We start from the raw sequence: 17,627 nt of genomic DNA, 5'->3' as shown, positions 1-17,627 counted from the left end.
AAATAAAAACCTAATTTTTACCCCTATTTTTGGAGAAGTGTAACTCCACAGGGAGGGATGTAGGAGTATATGTTTATATGAAAAACCCCTCTTAATTTTCGACACAGAATCATCTCCTAAAATTTTTCGCATCTCTTATTAAAATTTTCGCATTTCTTATTAAGAAACACCCTGTATATTGTGTGTGTGTATATATACATACACATATATATACAGAGAGAAGACTAAGAGGTGTCATGGCCCGTTTTTATTTTATTTTATTTTATTTTATTTTTTTATTAAGCAAGAGCAGGCATTGGCATCTAGACCATACAGCCCACAACTTATAGAAAGATTCTTAACAACCTATGATAAGTAGGAGTAGTGATAGTATTGCAAGGTTAAAAGTCTTAAATGTCAATTCCATAGTTTGACATTTAAGACTTTTAACCTTGATATATAAAAGATAGGAAATTATAATACAGCTAACTTTGTAATATAAATATAAAATGCAATTAAGAGAGAAATTAATTCTATAGGAGAAAGAATAAAATAAAATAAAATAAAAATAAAAGCTATTATTCGCAACAGCGCATGACAGACCTCCTAATGTCATTTAACTTATAGCTAGTATGTGGAAACTTGTTTTTAAAGTTAAAAGATAAATATCAGATATCGATAGTACAAGATATTTACAACAAAATGGATTAAAGTTAGATTCTTATATGTCTAATTTTATATCATTAAAGTAAAGTAAATAAGCAATTGTTTACGATTTAGTTAACCGTAAGCAAGTATAAATATATAGTTCTTAATATATACAGGGTGTCCCTGAGCATGAGCTCACGCACTTGTGAGGAGGTAGAGCGCAGTAAATTAAATAAAGAAATCCTATTCCATGTAACGATTTTTGTAATAATAATAGAAATATTAATTATTGAAAGTTCATCACAGTTACTTTCAAGGTCAATTTTAAGATTGACAGAGGCACTTTCAGAAAAAACGTTTGATACAAAAGTTTCTTATTTTTTCACGTACAATTCGAATCTGTAATAAAAAGTACCATGTTCCCCTAAAAAAATTCAACTTCCGATCCGGATGGCGTATTTCCGGTCGGAATCAAAAGTTGAAAATATCACCATTTGATAAAGCGTACCCGATTTACTTAAAAATTGTTCGCGATTTTTGACAAAAGCCATTTATTTTCATTTTAAAAGGGGTGTACGGGTGGTCTGGGACACCCTGTATACACATACATATACATACATATATACATACATACAAACATATACATATATCAAGATACAGTTTTCTGATTATAGCTAAATATTAAAATTAATGGAGTTAATAAATTGTTCTAATGCAAATATAACGTTTTCGTCTTTAAGATCTATCAGCAGAGACCTGGCTGGGCCTGAGGCCCAGTTCCACAACTTATTCTAACCGAAGTTTAGCTCGTTAAAGGAGGATTTACGTTGCGTCCCAAATCCATTGTATCCAATCGGACGTCATACATCGGACATTGAACGCAATATAAATCTTCCTTTAAACTTCGGTTAAAGTAAGTTGTGGAACTGGGCCTAAGCGTTAAAGATCAATATCGATTAGAGTATGAAAATTAATAAATTAATAAAACATGGTTTTATATTCATTCCATTAATAATTTTTCAGATATTAGAAAAAATACACATATTCTACATGGATTAGGAAAAAATGTGCGTTGCTTATTTTTTGCATATTATAATTCAATCAGATTTAAAAGAAAAATCTTTATGTATGTGATAAAAGAGATGAAAGCAAATTATATTGAATAAAACTTTATTTTCTTATTCTACAGTGGTAGTCGTTTCATTAGGTATGCCATTTTCTTCTAGATTCTCTTGCTGTTGTTCGTAATGTAGTGGTAATTTATCGCCCCATTTACTGCTTCTTGCGCAACGATACATATTCCTGGCAATAAAACACTCGTGTAATTGTTGTATAAATTCGAATATTGAGTTTTAATGTTGGTACGTACTTTCCATGCTTGTAACTTGTAAAGATTTCTTCTTTCAGCTCACCATTAGCGAGGCACATGCGACAGACCACGTGTTTGGAACGTTTTAGCACTGGTTGCACGATCTTTGGCCATCGTTCATCATCCTCGGGACGTTTATCTATACAAATCTCAATCAAAAATTTTGCATTTGTGAATTGATTATCAAATATAATCAATTCATTAGAAATTGCAAAAGTTTGAACTGTTACTTGAACGATTCAAATAACAGTTTTTACTTTTGTTTTCTTTTATATACCTTTCTTTAACACAACATAGGAATATAGTTGCGATTTGTGTTCCCGTCCATCCAGAAATTGCAATGGATGATACAAAACACTAAAGTTGCATAGAATATTGTCTGTGGCAAATCGCGGACATTTCAAATCATGTGGACACTAAAAAAAATATATAACTGATGCGCACTGTGGTCGAAATTGTCTATCTTTACTAATGTGTATATTTATCTAATCAATACTCACAGGGGAAAAAATGTGAACAAATTGTGGCTCTTTCCTATATTTTGAATTTGCATATCTGAGGATGAAATCTCGTGCTTCATTTACTAGCTTTCAGAAAAAAAATAGATGAGAATGAAAATTTTACGAGCGAAATATAAATGAGAAATAATAATCATTATTGAACAAATCTACCTTGAAACCTTCACTAGTTCCTTCTTCTACAATGATTAAGTAATTTTGAGTTTTCTTCCAAAGCTTTAATATTGCTTCAAGACGAGATTGCTGACCCGACAACTCAAATAAAGAAAATGCGCTCATTACAATATCGTAGGTAGGCTAGAAATAATGCAGATATTTCTCAAATTATACATTTAATTTTAAAAAATTTCGTTGTATAATTATTTTTATAAATATTGTTCTTACATTTATGGACACTGGAAAATATTGGCGATAGAAGATATTTTTGATTTTAGGCTCGGCAGCTTCCGCTAATCTTTCTGCCAATTCAATCATAGATTCTGATGGTTCGACACAAAAATATTCTTTTAACGAATCTGACCAAATCTCAGATGCGACCCTGTAACAATTTTTATTTTCTCTTTGCATTAATCAATTTTACATTTTATGTTTCAGGCATTTCACAAACTATAATTGACATATTCATTTATACTTACCATGTATTTGTACCAATACCAGAGCCAAAATCAAAGAATGTCTCGGGCCTAAAATCCTTGTCTCGTGTTTTAATCTCGTTTAGAATGCTATACGAAACTGCATAATTCTGAACACTTTTGGCAGCCATATATGTCAGGCAGGTAAGTTTATCAAAATTAATTGGTTGCCAGTTATAAATATGTTGCTTTAAAATATTTCTGGCTTTTGTGTCTTTCTTGAAATCTATATCTTGCACAGATATTTTCTCACCATGATTATCAGCATTCAAATGTTTCTCTACTTTCTCTAATTTTGCTGATAATTCATACTGTTCTAACGGTGGATAGCGTTGATACAAGTATTGGCACAACTTCTTTGCACTTTCACAAATTTTCTTCAAGTTTATTTGTTTTTCTACAAATATTATTATGGAATAATATGTATAATATATTTAAATGTTTTGGAAATATTTTAAGTATTTTATGCAGTAAAAATTACATGTAATCAAAGTACCTTTCAAAATTGTATGTATCTCCTTTGAAGCCCATTTTGGGAACACTGGTGTTCTAGGCTTAATAACACCTGGATGATGCTTATGTTTAATCTCATTGTTAGACAATAAAGCGGATGTTGCATCGTCAAGTAGAACTTTTGGCTTTGTTGAAAACTGAATACAGATCTCAGTATCAAATTACAAAATCTTATTTAACATATCTAAACAGATAATATTAATCAATAAATATAGCATTATACTCACGCAGCGTAAAGAAATAATTCTTGTACATGATATCTTTGTTACAATTAGCTTCACCATATTTGCAATAAAAATTATTTCAGCAATATTAACGAGCGATAGTTCGCATATTCCTCATCAAAGTACTAGAATATCTGTGACAGATACAAGAGAAGATATTTTGATACACATAGGTACACAAAACATTAGTATGTCACGTGGATTACAAATTCTTTATGTCTTAATGTCATATAATTCTCGAAAAAAGGAACTCTTATTCTCTTTATTCACCTGCCAATAAAACTCATGTGCAAAAACAAAGTTGTAGCATATTATGACAAAATTGCGAAAAAAATATCTCGACAACCGCGTCAGATTCTAGGTCTTCGAAGAAAGGATAGGTGCATGCATAACCTGTAAATATGTATAAACATGCGTCGTTCGCGGCGAATACATGAAAGCTCCAAAAATAACTCGTTACAATCCTGTTCGCGTATATGTCAACACATTCGATTATCGCGTGTACCTGTAGCGAATCGTCGCGCAAACTGACACTTCAAGTATGAAATTCGCGGAGCATCTGAGCGCTCACATTACACCGGAATGGAGAAAACAATACATCAACTACGAGGTATAAAAATTTTGTATAAAAAAAATTCTTAGTATTGTACAGGTATTATATAGGTTTTGTATAAATTTTGTATAAAAAATATTCTTAGTATTGTACAGGTATTATATAGATTTTATGCATACACGATTTTACGACAGCTACTTCAATGATGAACAGAGAAAAATAATAAATAATTTATAAAACCGTCGACTAAGCGTATATGAATCCTCGAATAATATTTTGTATTTTATTACACAGTGCAATTACATATATTATATTTGCAAAATTTTTAATAAATATCTTTAAATATCTAGGTATCTTTAAACATCTGATATCTCTAATACTTTGTATAATTTCATAATTATGCGATAGGAAATGAAGGCCCTTCTGTACGCTGCAGTGGAGCAGGCTCCATCGGCAGATGTAAGCGAAGCACATGTTTTGGAAAGCTACTTTAGCAAATTTGATGAGAAGTTTTTCCATTATTGTGACAAGGAATTGGCTAAAATAAATACCTTCTATTCTGGTAAATCTTATGAATTTATTTTAAATATCTTTATTAATATTATATTTCTATTAAAAAATATTCTAATAGATTATATACAGTGAGATGTACAAGTAATATTAATTTATTTTCAGAAAAACTGGCAGAAGCAACACGTAGATTTTCCACGCTTAACAATGATTTGAGCGAGATTCTATCAGTTTCTGAGGATGCTCAGAGTCGTAAGGCACGCTATCGCAGTCACATTTTGCATAAGAAGCCAGTGTCAGCACGCAAACTCCAGGAACTGAAATTGGCCTTTTCCGAGTTCTATCTCTTCCTCATTTTACTTCAAAACTACCAGAATCTGAATTTCACTGGATTCCGAAAAATCTTGAAGAAGCATGATAAAGTATATAAGTTTGATCAATACAAGAACATAAATAATTTAAAAAAAATTAAAGAATTAGAAAAGGGCTGTTAGAATTTATTTTGTAATCAAGAGAGTAATATGTGCACATAATATAATGATATTTGTAGCTTTTAAATGTTGACATTGGTGCCAAATGGCGTGCAGAGCACGTCGATACGGCGGTTTTCCATACGCGTAAGGATATAGATAGGCTCATTGTGGAGACCGAGGCTCTGGTGACTCGAGATCTGGAGCATGGTGATCGTCAACGAGCCATGAAACGGCTCAGAGTGCCTCCGCTCGGAGAACACCTCTCTCCATGGATCACATTTAAAGTAGGCCTCTTTTCCGGCGCTTTTGTCATTCTTTTCATAGCTGTGATATTGTCCGGTAAGCAGAATGCGTTTGCCTTTTATCCGATATATTGAGCATTATATTTTCTCATTTTTTTTATTTAAATTTCATTACATTATAGCTATGCAATACAAAAAGAAGGACAATTGGACAGTATTGTGTCGGATTTACCGTGGACCACTTCTGATGATAGAGTTCTTGTTTCTCATGGGAATCAACGTTTATGGCTGGAGATCTTCTGGTGTGAATCATGTGCTGATATTCGAGCTTGATCCACGCAATCACTTATCAGAACAGGTTTTGCCACAAATTAAATATATCAAGCTAAAATCATTTTGTGTTAACATTCTAAAATTAAGAATAAGTTGTTGGTAGCATAAGAGAGGAATTTATGATGCATGTACTTTTAGCACATCATCGAAATGGCAACCATACTTGGCCTGGTCTGGTCCATATCTATATTGGGTTTCCTGTATAGCGATACATTGGGTGTACCGCCGTTTGTTCAACCAGTAAGTCATACTATTTTAGCTCTCGATATTTATTTTTAAGAATAGAATTCGTAAAATAAGTGCTACTCTATTTTTTAAGAAATTCATTTTAAAGCGCGACGAGAGAAAATTATCGATCGATTTTATAATGCAAGAAATTCTTTATATCAAGGAATTGATCTTAGCTCTTTATAGGTACTATTCTACATGTTATTGGCATTGTTCCTGTTCAATCCTACCAAGACGTTGCGACACGAGGCTAGATTTTGGACGTTACGCGTTATGAGTCGCATCTTTTGCGCGCCCTTCTTCTATGTGAGCTTTGCAGACTTTTGGATTGCTGATCAACTCAATTCCCTTCACACAGTCTTCCTGGACTTTCAGTACTTCGTCTGCTTCTATTTCCAGAATTCTTCTTGGACCGATGTTACGGGTGAGTATAATTTATATCATTATTTATATAGAAATAAAACGGGTCACATTATAAATATATCATGACATTTTTGAGTTATATGCTCTGTTATTTTTTATTATTATATTACATTTATTATTTACATTTTTAATCGATATTCGATAAAATGTTTTAATTATTCTATTTGAATAATTATTTTTAATAAATACATTAGTATCTATTTTATTTCCACATGTTTTAATAAGAAATCTTGCATATAATTATTTTTTTCTACAATTCCCTAAAATATCAATACATTTCTCTTTTTTTTAATAGATACAGAAACTTGTATAATGCGTGAATTGTCGATGAGACCGTTCGTGGTGTGTCTACCGGCTTGGTTTCGATTTGCACAATGTTTAAGACGTTATCGGGATACGAAAGAGGCTTATCCGCATTTATTGAACGCGGTAAAGTATGCAACGAGCTTCTTCGTCGTCATTTTCTCCTATTTGCACTTGACAAACAAGAGTAAGTCCTTTACTTTTTCTAACATAAAGATGTTGAAAATATGTTTATTTGTCAAAATTTGTTTTCTTCTTACAGAATACTACGTGTTATCTACTGAGAATCCTTACTTTTATTTGTGGCTCACAGTTAGCATAGTAAGCTCTTGCTTCACATACACATGGGACGTGAAATTAGATTGGGGTCTCTTTGACAGTAACCCTGGGGAGAATAAGTTCCTTAGGGAGGAAATAGTTTACTCGTCACCCGTATGTTTAAAAAAAATCCGTTACATATTAATAACATTATTAATATTAATAACAAGACACATTAACTTTTTGCGCTGGTAATGAATTCATGTCATTTCTACATTTTAAACAAATAACAATTGTTATGCATGTAATTTTAGCGCAAAAGATTGATTTATTTAACGATTAATTTATCATAGTTTTATTCTGTTTTGCAGTATTATTATTATTTTGCGATGGTCGAAGATTTTATCTTGCGATTTGGATGGGCATTCTCCTTGTCCCTAACAGAGATGGGTTACGTCCATGCAGATCTTATGGTTTCCATCGTCGCTCCATTGGAGGTCTTCAGGTAAGTAACTATTTCCTCCCTAAGTATATGCTTTAAATTCATGTTTTAATCGCGAATGCACGTGGAATGTGCGATTGTCTGTCAGAATTGATGTGAGAAATATTTGTCAAATTAGCTTAATGAATGCAAATCATCAATTTTTATGTTGTCTCGTTATATGCATGCACTATACAATTACTTGCATTACTCGAAATTACCTCAAGCGACTCTTTTCTAATGTCGATCATATTCTGTATAATAGTAACGAAATAATTAATCGTCGAAAGTCGAGAAAATCACGACTTAATCGACGATAAACCGGCCGATCTAATCGCTTAACAATGCGCCTTATACTAATAAGTCGCTAGAAGGTTCTTGTGGAATTACTTTCGACTGGAGAACGAGCACCTATACAACGTAGGCAAGTTCCGAGCAGTGCGGGATATCTCTATAGGACCCACCAGACGCGACGAGGACGATGATATCAGGAACGTGATCCGTTTGATGGACACGAATGACGACAACGATAACAACAACGAAGACGAATTAGTGGACTCCCATGATTGCAGTGTTTGATACGTTGTAATTTGTCTTTTTTAATTTTTATGTTTAAAGATATTTAATTTATATATTTCATGATATGTTTAAATTCGACTTATCTTTGAATTCGATAAAATACCGCTAGATTTGCACAATTTTCTAATCTCTTGGACGTATTGTATTATAAAATTTGCATGATATGTGAATTTTTTTATTAGCTTATATATATTAAAAATGTATGTGTGTGAAGGAGGGGGAAAAGAGAGAGTGATTGAGAAAAACTGAACTCTCATATAATGTTACAATGTTTATTCGACAGGCGTTTCATGTGGAATTTTTTCCGGTTGGAAAATGAACATTTGAACAACTGCGGAAGGTTTCGAGCCGTGCGGGACATCTCGGTTGCACCAGTTGACTGTTCGGATCAGACGCAGATATTGCGAATGATGGACGCTTCTGACGGTGTGATAAACCGCAAGAGAAAACAAAAAGTTGACGAGAAGCGCAAGCCGATTCGACTGCTCTTGAGGGGCGAATCTCTCATGGATGACAATTGAGGCGACGATTATTTATGCATTAACTATGCATATCTAAATCAGTTTTTGTTCCGTCTTACAGTTTTGATTTCATCAACTATTGTGAAAGCTAATTAAACTAACAAAAGTAGGAAAATGTGTTGGATTGTAAATTCTGGAAGATTCAAACATCAAATCATCATTTATATGGGATACATTAATTAGATACGTTAATCTATCGATGTGATTAAAGATTAACTGTAAGTGAGTGTTCTTTGTCATCGAAAATCAAATGATGCAAATATGAATCAAAAGAATGAGATTATATTAAACGTTAACAACTCATGTACTTTTACTTCAATTGTACCTTGACTAAATAAATGACTGTTACAAAGTGAAACATTATGTTTCTAAGAACAATCAGACGCGTGTCATCACGTTACCAGACCGGGCATTACGTCCAAAGTATACAATTCGAAAACGCTTCGATATTGCTATCATTATTCAATGATATCCTCTTCCTGACAATCCTGAAGTAATAGATTCATCAGTATCCACCATCGAAACGTGCATCGTATCATAAACGCTGAAGAAAACGTTATCTAACATTGGCCAGTGAATGAACTCTGAAAAGTGAACGTCCCAGCAGACGGAAAGTGAACCATAGCGAATCTAGTAACCGGAACAAATCCTCACATGTGCGGATGCGGGTGCGCGGTATGGTGGGGGCACATGCAGCTTAATGACATCTAATGCATCCATATTAATCGCCGGCGGAGGAGAAGCAAGAGGGAGAAGACGGAGAGAGAATCGCGTTTTCGACGAACGAAACTTGGAGTACTCGCTCGTGCGACAAGAGGGACAAGACGAAGGCGAGACGCGGGAGGGCGAAAGTCTCGGCGGTGGTCGGTTTATTGATTGAGCATGAAACTACGCGCCGAACCGCGCAAGCTCGCCGTCCGCCCTGAATGAAGTGACGTGCTCTCTCGCATATGGAGACGCGAATAGAGCGACGATAGAATCGTCGTGCATCTCGTGTGCGAACAGCCCTCGGCAGCCGAGCAGCAGCGACGACGACTACTACGAGAGGATGCTCCTTCGGCGGGGCTGCACTTGGCTGACGCTGATGCCGCTCCTGCTAAGCCTGTCCATCGGCGAACTCAGCTTCTATCGAAGTAAGTAAGGCAAAGAGTCTATTCGGTCTCGGGAGACAACGTCTCCAGGGGGAATGACACGGTAACGTTGAAGGACGGCCACTTGTAGCCTTCGTGTTAATTAAAAAGGATTGATCCATTGAAATGTCGAAATCACATTAATTAATGAAGTATCTCGTGCAAATTTATACGCTTGATCGGTCTGCAAGAAAAAAATATGTTACAGGGAAAGCAGTCTTTAAAGAGGAGGAGTCTTTAAATATTTTAGTAGGGGATGATCTAAATCTTTTGCAAACATATTTTTAAAATATTCTTAAAATATTCTTTCCCTTAAGTAATAATATATTGCAGGAATGTATTGGAGAAATGTATATAAGAAACAGAAAATTTGAAAACAAAAGTAGCTGACTGTGATACAATGAATTATTATCATTTGATTCTTTCTTTAAAAAAAAACTTTCTATTTTACTAAAAATCGAAAGTGTTATCAAAAACATAAAAGTTTAATACACTGATATTGGAGACTCTATCTTTTTTTATTCTTTTCAAATAAAAAAAACTCAGAAAAAAAATGTTAGAAAATGGTGTAAAAATTAATACATTATTATAAAATTAATATATATTATTTGTATTATATAATAAAAGGCTTTGTGCCTTGTTATAATTTGTGAGAATGATGAGAAAATAACCCGCAGCATCATCATCTCCGAAGTATCTTTCTATTCTCGTATCACATAATCAAGACTTGAAGGTCAAGAGTAAATTGCGGGATTGTTTGTGATTAGATGATTCGATTAAATCCTTGCTGACCGGTCAATGATTTTTACAAAATTTAGAATTTTACGAAAAAAGTTTTAAAGCATGTTTTTAAATTTTAAAGCTTTTTTTCTCCTAGTGGTCGGCGTTATCGCGGAATGCGTGTTATATCTTGACCGCAGGAAACTCGTTTCTACGTGCTAGCGAAAACGGAAGTTCGACGATAACAATTCAAGTACAACTCGATACAACTCCAGTTTAACTCACGATATTTCAGTTTGCATTAATCGGATAGACTAGAATCAAAAGTTAATGCGATTATAACATAAGCAAATATTCACTATCAATTGCTATTTCGCAGATCAATATCTCGTCATGCAGGAAATTCTTATTTGAAAAGAGAATTTATTTTCTGTATAAATTTATGCTCTTACGTTGTACATCAAATGCTAAAAGGATCACATCACAATATATTAATATAACATGATTTTTTTATTATTTAAAAGGAATAACATTTCCTTGAAAAATGTAATGAGCGAAGAAATGATATGATTGTAAAGATAAAACATTTTTTTAATAAAGGAGAATCATTACTTTAATAGTAATGGTAGTACTATTAAAAAGCTATAAGTTATAAAGCTAAGTGAGTAGTCGATCTGTAGCAGTAAGCTATTAATATTTAAGGATTAAATACATATAAAATTCGAGCGACTTCAATTTTCATCCTCATGATGTATTCAACGCCACTCATAGCCGCTTTTATCTTCTCATCATCAAGCGCGAATTTCATATTAGAATTAGCCATTAGAATAAAGCTGATAATTAGTATCGTCGACATTGATTGGTAAAAGCGCAGCGCGAAAAATGAGAACGCGGTTTTCATTTCTTTAAACATTATGCAGATGCGCTCCCGGAGACGTCGGACGACATCGCGCTGAAGCACCTGGTCCATTATCTGGAGGCGCATCGTCTTCAGCAGCGTCTTCATCGCTCGCATCTGGCCACGTTTCTATCGCCTGTGCACAAGAAGCACAGCGATTTTCAGCAACTGAACCATCAGGAGGAACGCAGAATCGTCGAGTACTTAACCGACAGGAAGGCTGCCGAGGAGAGCCTGAATCGGAAGTTGAACAAATGGCTGGAGCATTATTATCATCCGCCCAATTATCACAGTTCGATGGCCGACCAGATCGCGAAACAGAATTCAGAATACCTTCACAATCTGGGTCACAAGTACCCGGACTATCCCGAAGAAAAGCAGCCAGACGAGATGAACAGTAACGGTCGCTTCTCCAAGGATCTCGAGTACAGACAGACCTTCGATGTGGATAGAGGAAGAGCGATGGAGGAATCAGTTGTGGACACTTTCCACAAGTATATAGATCCCAATCCCGCGTTGGGCATCTCGTTGCACGAGGGCGGAAGAAAAGCAACACGACCGGCAGAGGCCACCGAGCCGGAATTTACGTATAAGTTTGACAACTCGAATCTCGAGGAGAAACATCCGTTTGCGGTGGCACCGAACGATCCCAGATACTACGGCGAAGCGCCGTTCTCGTCAGGTAAACATTCGCGCTGATTGATCTTCTATTAATTGCCCTTGTCCTAGAGAGCAATGCTTCTCAATCTATTTTAGCGAACAAAGTCCTGCAAAGAATATAAAACTTATTTGAAGGACTTTTACCTATCCAAAGTTGAATTACGAGTTCTTTGATATATATCTTAATTTAAAAATATATAATATTCGAATAATTAAATAGAGAAAAATAAATTCACAAGATATATTTGGTTTTCTCGTATGAAGAATTTGGAATGTAATAAAATAAAAAATAATTTTTTGATATGCATTATTACTTCTTTATACATCTCTATTGAATTTTCTTGTTAGAAAAGATGCAGATTATTATCAAATTTTTTTGTTACATATTTAGTAATTTTTTAATTCGCTACTAGTTTTCACCTCGCGAATCCCTTGACCTTAGTCTAAGGAGACTAGTTTGAGAAGCATTGCTCTAGAATCTTGAAAAGAATCGAATTACGTCAATCCAAGTTTATACAAGCTTTAATAAGCTCTAGTCCTTTTTTAACCCTTTCTTTTTTAAACTTTTCCTTTATATAAACACATTGATCTATTGATATAGTTGCTATCTTTGCTTCTTTTTCAAAGACACTCTCTATAAATGGAATTAAAACTTTGTATTTATGTAATACCCAACCCGTAGACGACGTAAATCGACAAGAAGAAGAGGCGATTAAGAAAGAGTCAATATTGATAAAGCACGAGGACGACATGCGAAATGTCGATCAGCAGATACCGAAGGAATTGATCGTACAACTTGATACCGGATCGACACCGGACATATCAGCGGGATATCATCCGTTGATGGTGCCTATGAATCATGACTTAAATAATGATATCTATTTCATCGGTAAGCAGAGAAAAGTTGTAAAATATGCAAAAAAATGGACTGATCGACATGATTAATATATTTTTTTTCAGCCATAGTTGCCGGTTGCAGCGCAGCAGCGATGTTCGCTCTGGTATTGATCAGTTTAACATGGTGCAGGTAATGCCAGTTACAATGATTGACTAGTTTGACGCGCGCTTTTTGCTTTTTTGCAATGTTTTGTTTTATTTTTTAGACTACAACGCGGTGCGAAAGCTGCAGCGGATATAGAATATCCTGCTTATGGCGTAACAGGACCGAACAAGGACGTGTCGCCTTCCGGTGACCAGAGACTCGCCCAATCCGCCCAGATGTACCATTTCCAACATCAGAAACAACAAATTATTGCCATGGAAAAGTGAATTCACTATTTCTATATAAAAAAGAAAGAAAACGAAACAAGTACTTAAATTTTTTTAAAGAAAGGTGTTATAAAGGAAAACGTTGTTTGTTGCAGTCGCACTTCTGCAACAAGAGACCCAGGTTCCCTTTCGGAAGCAGAAAGCGACGAGGAGAACGAGGAGGGTGACTACACCGTTTATGAATGCCCGGGACTTGCTTCTGTAAGTTTTTTCCAACTGTATATAAATTTTTTCATACTCAAAATCTTTAACATTTATTCCCATAATCTCAAATTATGGATCTCAAATTAATCCTAACAGCGGCTTCGATGATTTATATGTTAAAGACGGGCGAGATGGAGGTGAAGAATCCGATGTTCCATGACGATCCTACTCCAGCGACGCCGGCTGCGCAAAGCAACAACAAAGAAGAGGACCACATATAGTTTCAGTAAAGTAGAAAAAGAGAGAAAATCAACCACGCGCGCGCAATTTCGAAGAAATCTTCCCTGGTGCTTAGCTCACTGTTAATGTACCATATCGGAAATGTTTATCTATTATATTTGAGTGTATACACAACTTTAATATTTATATATGGGGCGAGGGGCAATGTATTTTACGAGAGAGGGAGGAAGGAATCGATTCGATACTAGAATGACCGATATTCAACCCTTCGTTCCGGAAATAAGACAACATTTATCAGCGTCTATTTACATTGATACGTGAAATCGAAGCACGGTAATCAAAGTCAACAAGGATGCATCAGTGTGATTCTATGTGAATTGAATTGATCTTACAAAATGTCAATAAAGTGATATTCCGAAGAAATTTAATCCTAAAAATTACGTTTTTTTTAGTTGATTATATTCCGAAAGAAATTATTAAAAAAAAACACTGTATGTACCGTTTTCTTTCTGTGCCGCGCAAAACGCTACATCGGTTCTTCTAGTATTGAAGCATTAAATTGTCGACAGCGCTTTTATGAGTTAAAGTAATGAGAATTCTCTAAAAAGGACGACGAATCGACGTGCAAAATGGCTCGTCTATCAGAGAACACCCAACTGTTTTCTAACGTTGCGACGTACTATAGTTTGTACTTTCATAGCAGGAACAGAGTTACTGTACGATTACCCAATTATTTTTTTATGACACGTCATCCGTCGCTTATGCAGCTCGAAATTCAATGCATCTCCTGTGGATGTTCGACAGAATATGTCTATTGAATATACGCGCTACAATAGTATACCAAAGTCTATTCTTCGACTATACTCCTTTGAAAGTAAAAAAGAGAAAAACAATGACTATGTTAATTTGAAACGTTATTGAGAGAATCTGTTGGAACTATCGGTCGGAATGTACACGGAAAGTTACAGTATTACGGTATAATTATACAATTGATTATATATTTCATAAAGAAATTTGAAACACACACATACATACACTTTCTCGTATACATTCTTCTTAGAATATACACGTATTAAATGACATTTTGCAAAATATATTCGTTTTAATGTATACACGATAAAAAGTGATTGTATAAATTTTATTGAAATGTGAAAATATCTTCTTTCATAGAATTACTATTCTAACAAAATTGCTATTCTAACGAAATTTTAACAAGGACAAAACTATGAGGGAGATTCAATTTGATGCTGCATTAATATTTTATTAATAATTCCAAAGAGATGTATATATTTGATCGAACGACGGAGTTAACGAGTTCTTTGTAAACTATTTTATGTGTCATAATGTTTTATTAAGATGTTTATCATAAAAAAATATATTTCGAATCGATCTTTCGATAAAAATATTTGAAAGCCTGTGCTCTTTTTTTAAATTGTATTTAAGTACGGAATTGTTTGTATTGTATTCTAAACGGTGATACTATAAGTAGTTTTATCTGAGTTGAAGCAAATTGCTCGTAACATAGGCCTGGTTTACACCGTACGTCTTTTGATACGCAAATCAAAAGTAATGCGCATCAAACGTTTAATTCGACTGCGTTTACATCAAATGTATAACATGCGCGCGCTTTAAGGAATCCAGCTAAAGTACGCAATAAAGTACGAAGAGTCAACAAGTGATACACAGTAGTGTTATATAAACGAAAAATGGCCGACCAGTCAGAAATAATCCTTTGTTCTTTGATGCACAAGTGTTTACAGCACCACACATATGCTTGATACGCGTATTATTTTGATACGATACGCCTTCTCGATGCGTATCGTATCAACTCAAACGGAGTGGTTTACACCATACATTTAGTACGAACATAACATTTGATACGCGTATCAAACGGTCGGTGTAACCAGGCCATAATGTTTTTTATCACATTATATTTTATTCTTATCTCTAATTGTTATCCAATTGTTACCTTTCGCTTTATGTGATATAAGAAAGTCAATATGGCATGAGCTGTGTGTACAACATGCAAATTAAATCGTATGTTTCCCACTTTTACACCTTTCGAGATGCAGTGTTTCTTTACGAACAACAATCTCAAATATGCTTACTGCGAGGAAACTGTTCTTTCAACAGTTACCAATAAATACACATAACACACACATACATATACGTATAATATTTGTTGGCTTAAAAGGACAATATATTTTATTTTTCTATGATAATCGTCATTGTTAGCTGTGTAAAGAGAATCTATAAACCGCTATTAATCTCCTAAGTCGAAAGTGCAGAGTTACTATTTATTTTCGCAAATATCAGATGTCTATATATTTAATGCGAAGCGAATAGAAGCGAATGTATAGCTCTGTTTTACGTTATTGCTGTTACAAGATCTATCTATTCGCCGTTATGCTGGATAAGGCGAGCATATAACGATACATAGGATCTCGCGATATAAAAAGCTCTTCCTTTTCCTCTATCACTACAATATATATATACATATATATATATATATATCATTAAGCGATTAATGTACCTTTTAGCCGATGAGTGTGATATGTTAAAAGCATGAATCTATGTTTCTAGTCTTCTCTACCGACACTAACTAATATATATTATATTATTACACGATTATACATTATATATAAGATGTGTAAAAGCAGAGAATACTATGAAAGGACAATCTGTGTACAAATAGACTATTGGCATATAGCGATTTGTAGTACATGATTGTGCGTATTGTGTGTCCACAACCCGGAGTAGGAAATTATTTGTCGATTGAATTAAATTTAATTCTGATATATCGCATTAAAATTATAGTCTCTCTCCCTTGCAACATCCGTCTACTTAAATTGTGATTAAGCGAATTATATACAATATTCTTATTATTATTTTCTCTTCTACCAATCAAAAGAGAAATCTTAGAGAGCGTAAAAAGAGAACGAAATATATATACACATATATATACACATAAATTATATAGATATACAATGTATTATTATTTTATTAAAATAAATTATTTATTTTATAAAGCATCTCTCCTCTTCACACATATGTCACATCGCGCGGAATTAAGAGCAATTTGGAGAAATGATGTATATACGTCCGGATCGAAGATTTCAAATGGCAGAGCGGAATATACCATGTGTCCCGTTTGCGCATGACCGTAAACATACCCCAGCCCCTAGCCATGTTTGTTTGGCTCCTACGCAAAGAACGTTACTTACACTACTGCACACAAGTATACATCTATACATATATACAGGGTGTCCCAGACTACACTCCTTTTAAAATGAAAATAAATGGCTTTTATCAAAAATCGCGAACAATTTTTAAGTAAATCGGGTACGCTCTATCAAATGGTGATATTTTCAACTTTTGATTCCGACCGGAAATACGTCATCCGGATCGGAAGTTGAATTTTTTTAGGGGAACATGGTACTTTTTATTACAGATTCGAATTGTACGTGAAAAAATAAGAAACTTTTGTATCAAACGTTTTTTACTGAAAGTGCCTCTGTCAATCTTAAAATTGACCTTGAAAGTAACTGTGATGAAATAATGAGGTCAATTTTAAGATTGACAGAGGCACTTTCAGAAAAAACGTTTGATACAAAAGTTTCTTATTTTTTCACGTACAATTCGAATCTGTAATAAAAAGTATCATGTTCCCCTAAAAAAATTTAACCCCATCCGGATGGCGTATTTCCGGTCGGAATCAAAAGTTGAAAATATCACCATTTGATAGAGCGTACCCGATTTACTTAAAAATTGTTCGCGAT

The 17,627-nt window shown here is 34.2% G+C and overlaps 3 protein-coding genes across 11 annotated transcripts; 2 read left to right on the top strand and 1 right to left on the bottom strand.

Annotated features, from left to right (window-relative positions):
• Positions 1–1,780: 1,780 nt before the first annotated feature.
• Positions 1,781–4,634, bottom strand: LOC145966176 (ribosome assembly protein METTL17, mitochondrial). Of its 6 annotated transcripts, none has more exons than XM_083090082.1 (10): positions 4,616–4,634; positions 3,887–4,017; positions 3,643–3,796; positions 3,150–3,543; positions 2,899–3,052; positions 2,668–2,811; positions 2,497–2,583; positions 2,274–2,412; positions 1,997–2,135; positions 1,781–1,929 (listed from the first exon to the last, which is right to left on the bottom strand). In XM_083090082.1, the coding sequence occupies exons 2-10, from the start codon at positions 3,941–3,943 to the stop codon at positions 1,806–1,808; spliced, it is 1,392 nt and encodes a 463-aa protein (XP_082946208.1). In that variant the 5' UTR covers positions 3,944–4,017; positions 4,616–4,634; the 3' UTR covers positions 1,781–1,805. The 6 variants fall into 6 exon arrangements, with proteins under 6 accessions (XP_082946208.1, XP_082946207.1, XP_082946203.1 ...); XM_083090081.1 differs by lacking the exon at positions 4,616–4,634 and adding an exon at positions 4,389–4,508; XM_083090077.1 differs by lacking the exon at positions 4,616–4,634 and adding an exon at positions 4,154–4,483.
• LOC145966173 (solute carrier family 53 member 1) lies at positions 4,083–9,145 on the top strand. Of its 4 annotated transcripts, none has more exons than XM_083090061.1 (11): positions 4,083–4,493; positions 4,845–4,998; positions 5,112–5,368; positions 5,497–5,758; positions 5,844–6,019; positions 6,133–6,234; positions 6,409–6,646; positions 6,941–7,135; positions 7,211–7,269; positions 7,578–7,711; positions 8,550–9,145. In XM_083090061.1, exons 1-11 carry the CDS (start codon positions 4,425–4,427, stop codon positions 8,785–8,787), a joined length of 1,884 nt encoding a protein of 627 aa, XP_082946187.1. In that variant the 5' UTR covers positions 4,083–4,424; the 3' UTR covers positions 8,788–9,145. The 4 variants fall into 4 exon arrangements, with proteins under 4 accessions (XP_082946187.1, XP_082946189.1, XP_082946188.1 ...); XM_083090063.1 differs by lacking the exon at positions 8,550–9,145 and adding an exon at positions 8,052–8,254 and having other exon boundaries at positions 7,211–7,380; XM_083090062.1 differs by lacking the exon at positions 8,550–9,145 and adding an exon at positions 7,953–8,254 and having other exon boundaries at positions 7,211–7,380.
• Positions 9,146–9,278: 133 nt separating this feature from the next.
• Positions 9,279–16,880, top strand: LOC145966177 (uncharacterized). The gene is made up of 7 exons (XM_083090084.1): positions 9,279–9,920; positions 11,558–12,217; positions 12,878–13,084; positions 13,156–13,222; positions 13,299–13,460; positions 13,560–13,665; positions 13,791–16,880. The coding sequence occupies exons 1-7, from the start codon at positions 9,836–9,838 to the stop codon at positions 13,887–13,889; spliced, it is 1,386 nt and encodes a 461-aa protein (XP_082946210.1). The 5' UTR covers positions 9,279–9,835; the 3' UTR covers positions 13,890–16,880.
• Positions 16,881–17,627: the final 747 nt, after the last annotated feature.

Source organism: Camponotus vicinus, unplaced genomic scaffold (genome assembly GCF_025532165.1).
Source record: "Camponotus vicinus isolate PSW18456_S1 unplaced genomic scaffold, iyCamVici1.0 SCAF_2, whole genome shotgun sequence".
Taxonomy (NCBI): domain Eukaryota; kingdom Metazoa; phylum Arthropoda; class Insecta; order Hymenoptera; family Formicidae; genus Camponotus; species Camponotus vicinus.
This window is presented reverse-complemented; position numbering and strand designations above follow the sequence as displayed.

Excerpts from the sequence above, each read along its gene's own strand:
- LOC145966176 (XM_083090082.1), bottom strand. The coding sequence starts at position 3,943 with ATGGTGAAGCTAATTGTAACAAAGATATCATGTACAAGAATTATTTCT. Across the intron at positions 2,812-2,898 it reads ATTTTCCAGTGTCCATAAAT|CCTACCTACGATATTGTAAT; the intron begins GTAAGAACAATA and ends CATTATTTCTAG. Across the intron at positions 1,930-1,996 it reads ACAAGTTACAAGCATGGAAA|GAATATGTATCGTTGCGCAA; the intron begins GTACGTACCAAC and ends TTTTATTGCCAG.
- LOC145966173 (XM_083090059.1), top strand. The coding sequence starts at position 4,425 with ATGAAATTCGCGGAGCATCTGAGCGCTCACATTACACCGGAATGGAGA. Across the intron at positions 4,494-4,844 it reads AACAATACATCAACTACGAG|GAAATGAAGGCCCTTCTGTA; the intron begins GTATAAAAATTT and ends ATTATGCGATAG. Across the intron at positions 5,759-5,843 it reads CATAGCTGTGATATTGTCCG|CTATGCAATACAAAAAGAAG; the intron begins GTAAGCAGAATG and ends ATTACATTATAG.
- LOC145966177 (XM_083090084.1), top strand. The coding sequence starts at position 9,836 with ATGCTCCTTCGGCGGGGCTGCACTTGGCTGACGCTGATGCCGCTCCTG. Across the intron at positions 13,461-13,559 it reads CAAATTATTGCCATGGAAAA|TCGCACTTCTGCAACAAGAG; the intron begins GTGAATTCACTA and ends TGTTTGTTGCAG. Across the intron at positions 13,666-13,790 it reads AATGCCCGGGACTTGCTTCT|ACGGGCGAGATGGAGGTGAA; the intron begins GTAAGTTTTTTC and ends TATATGTTAAAG.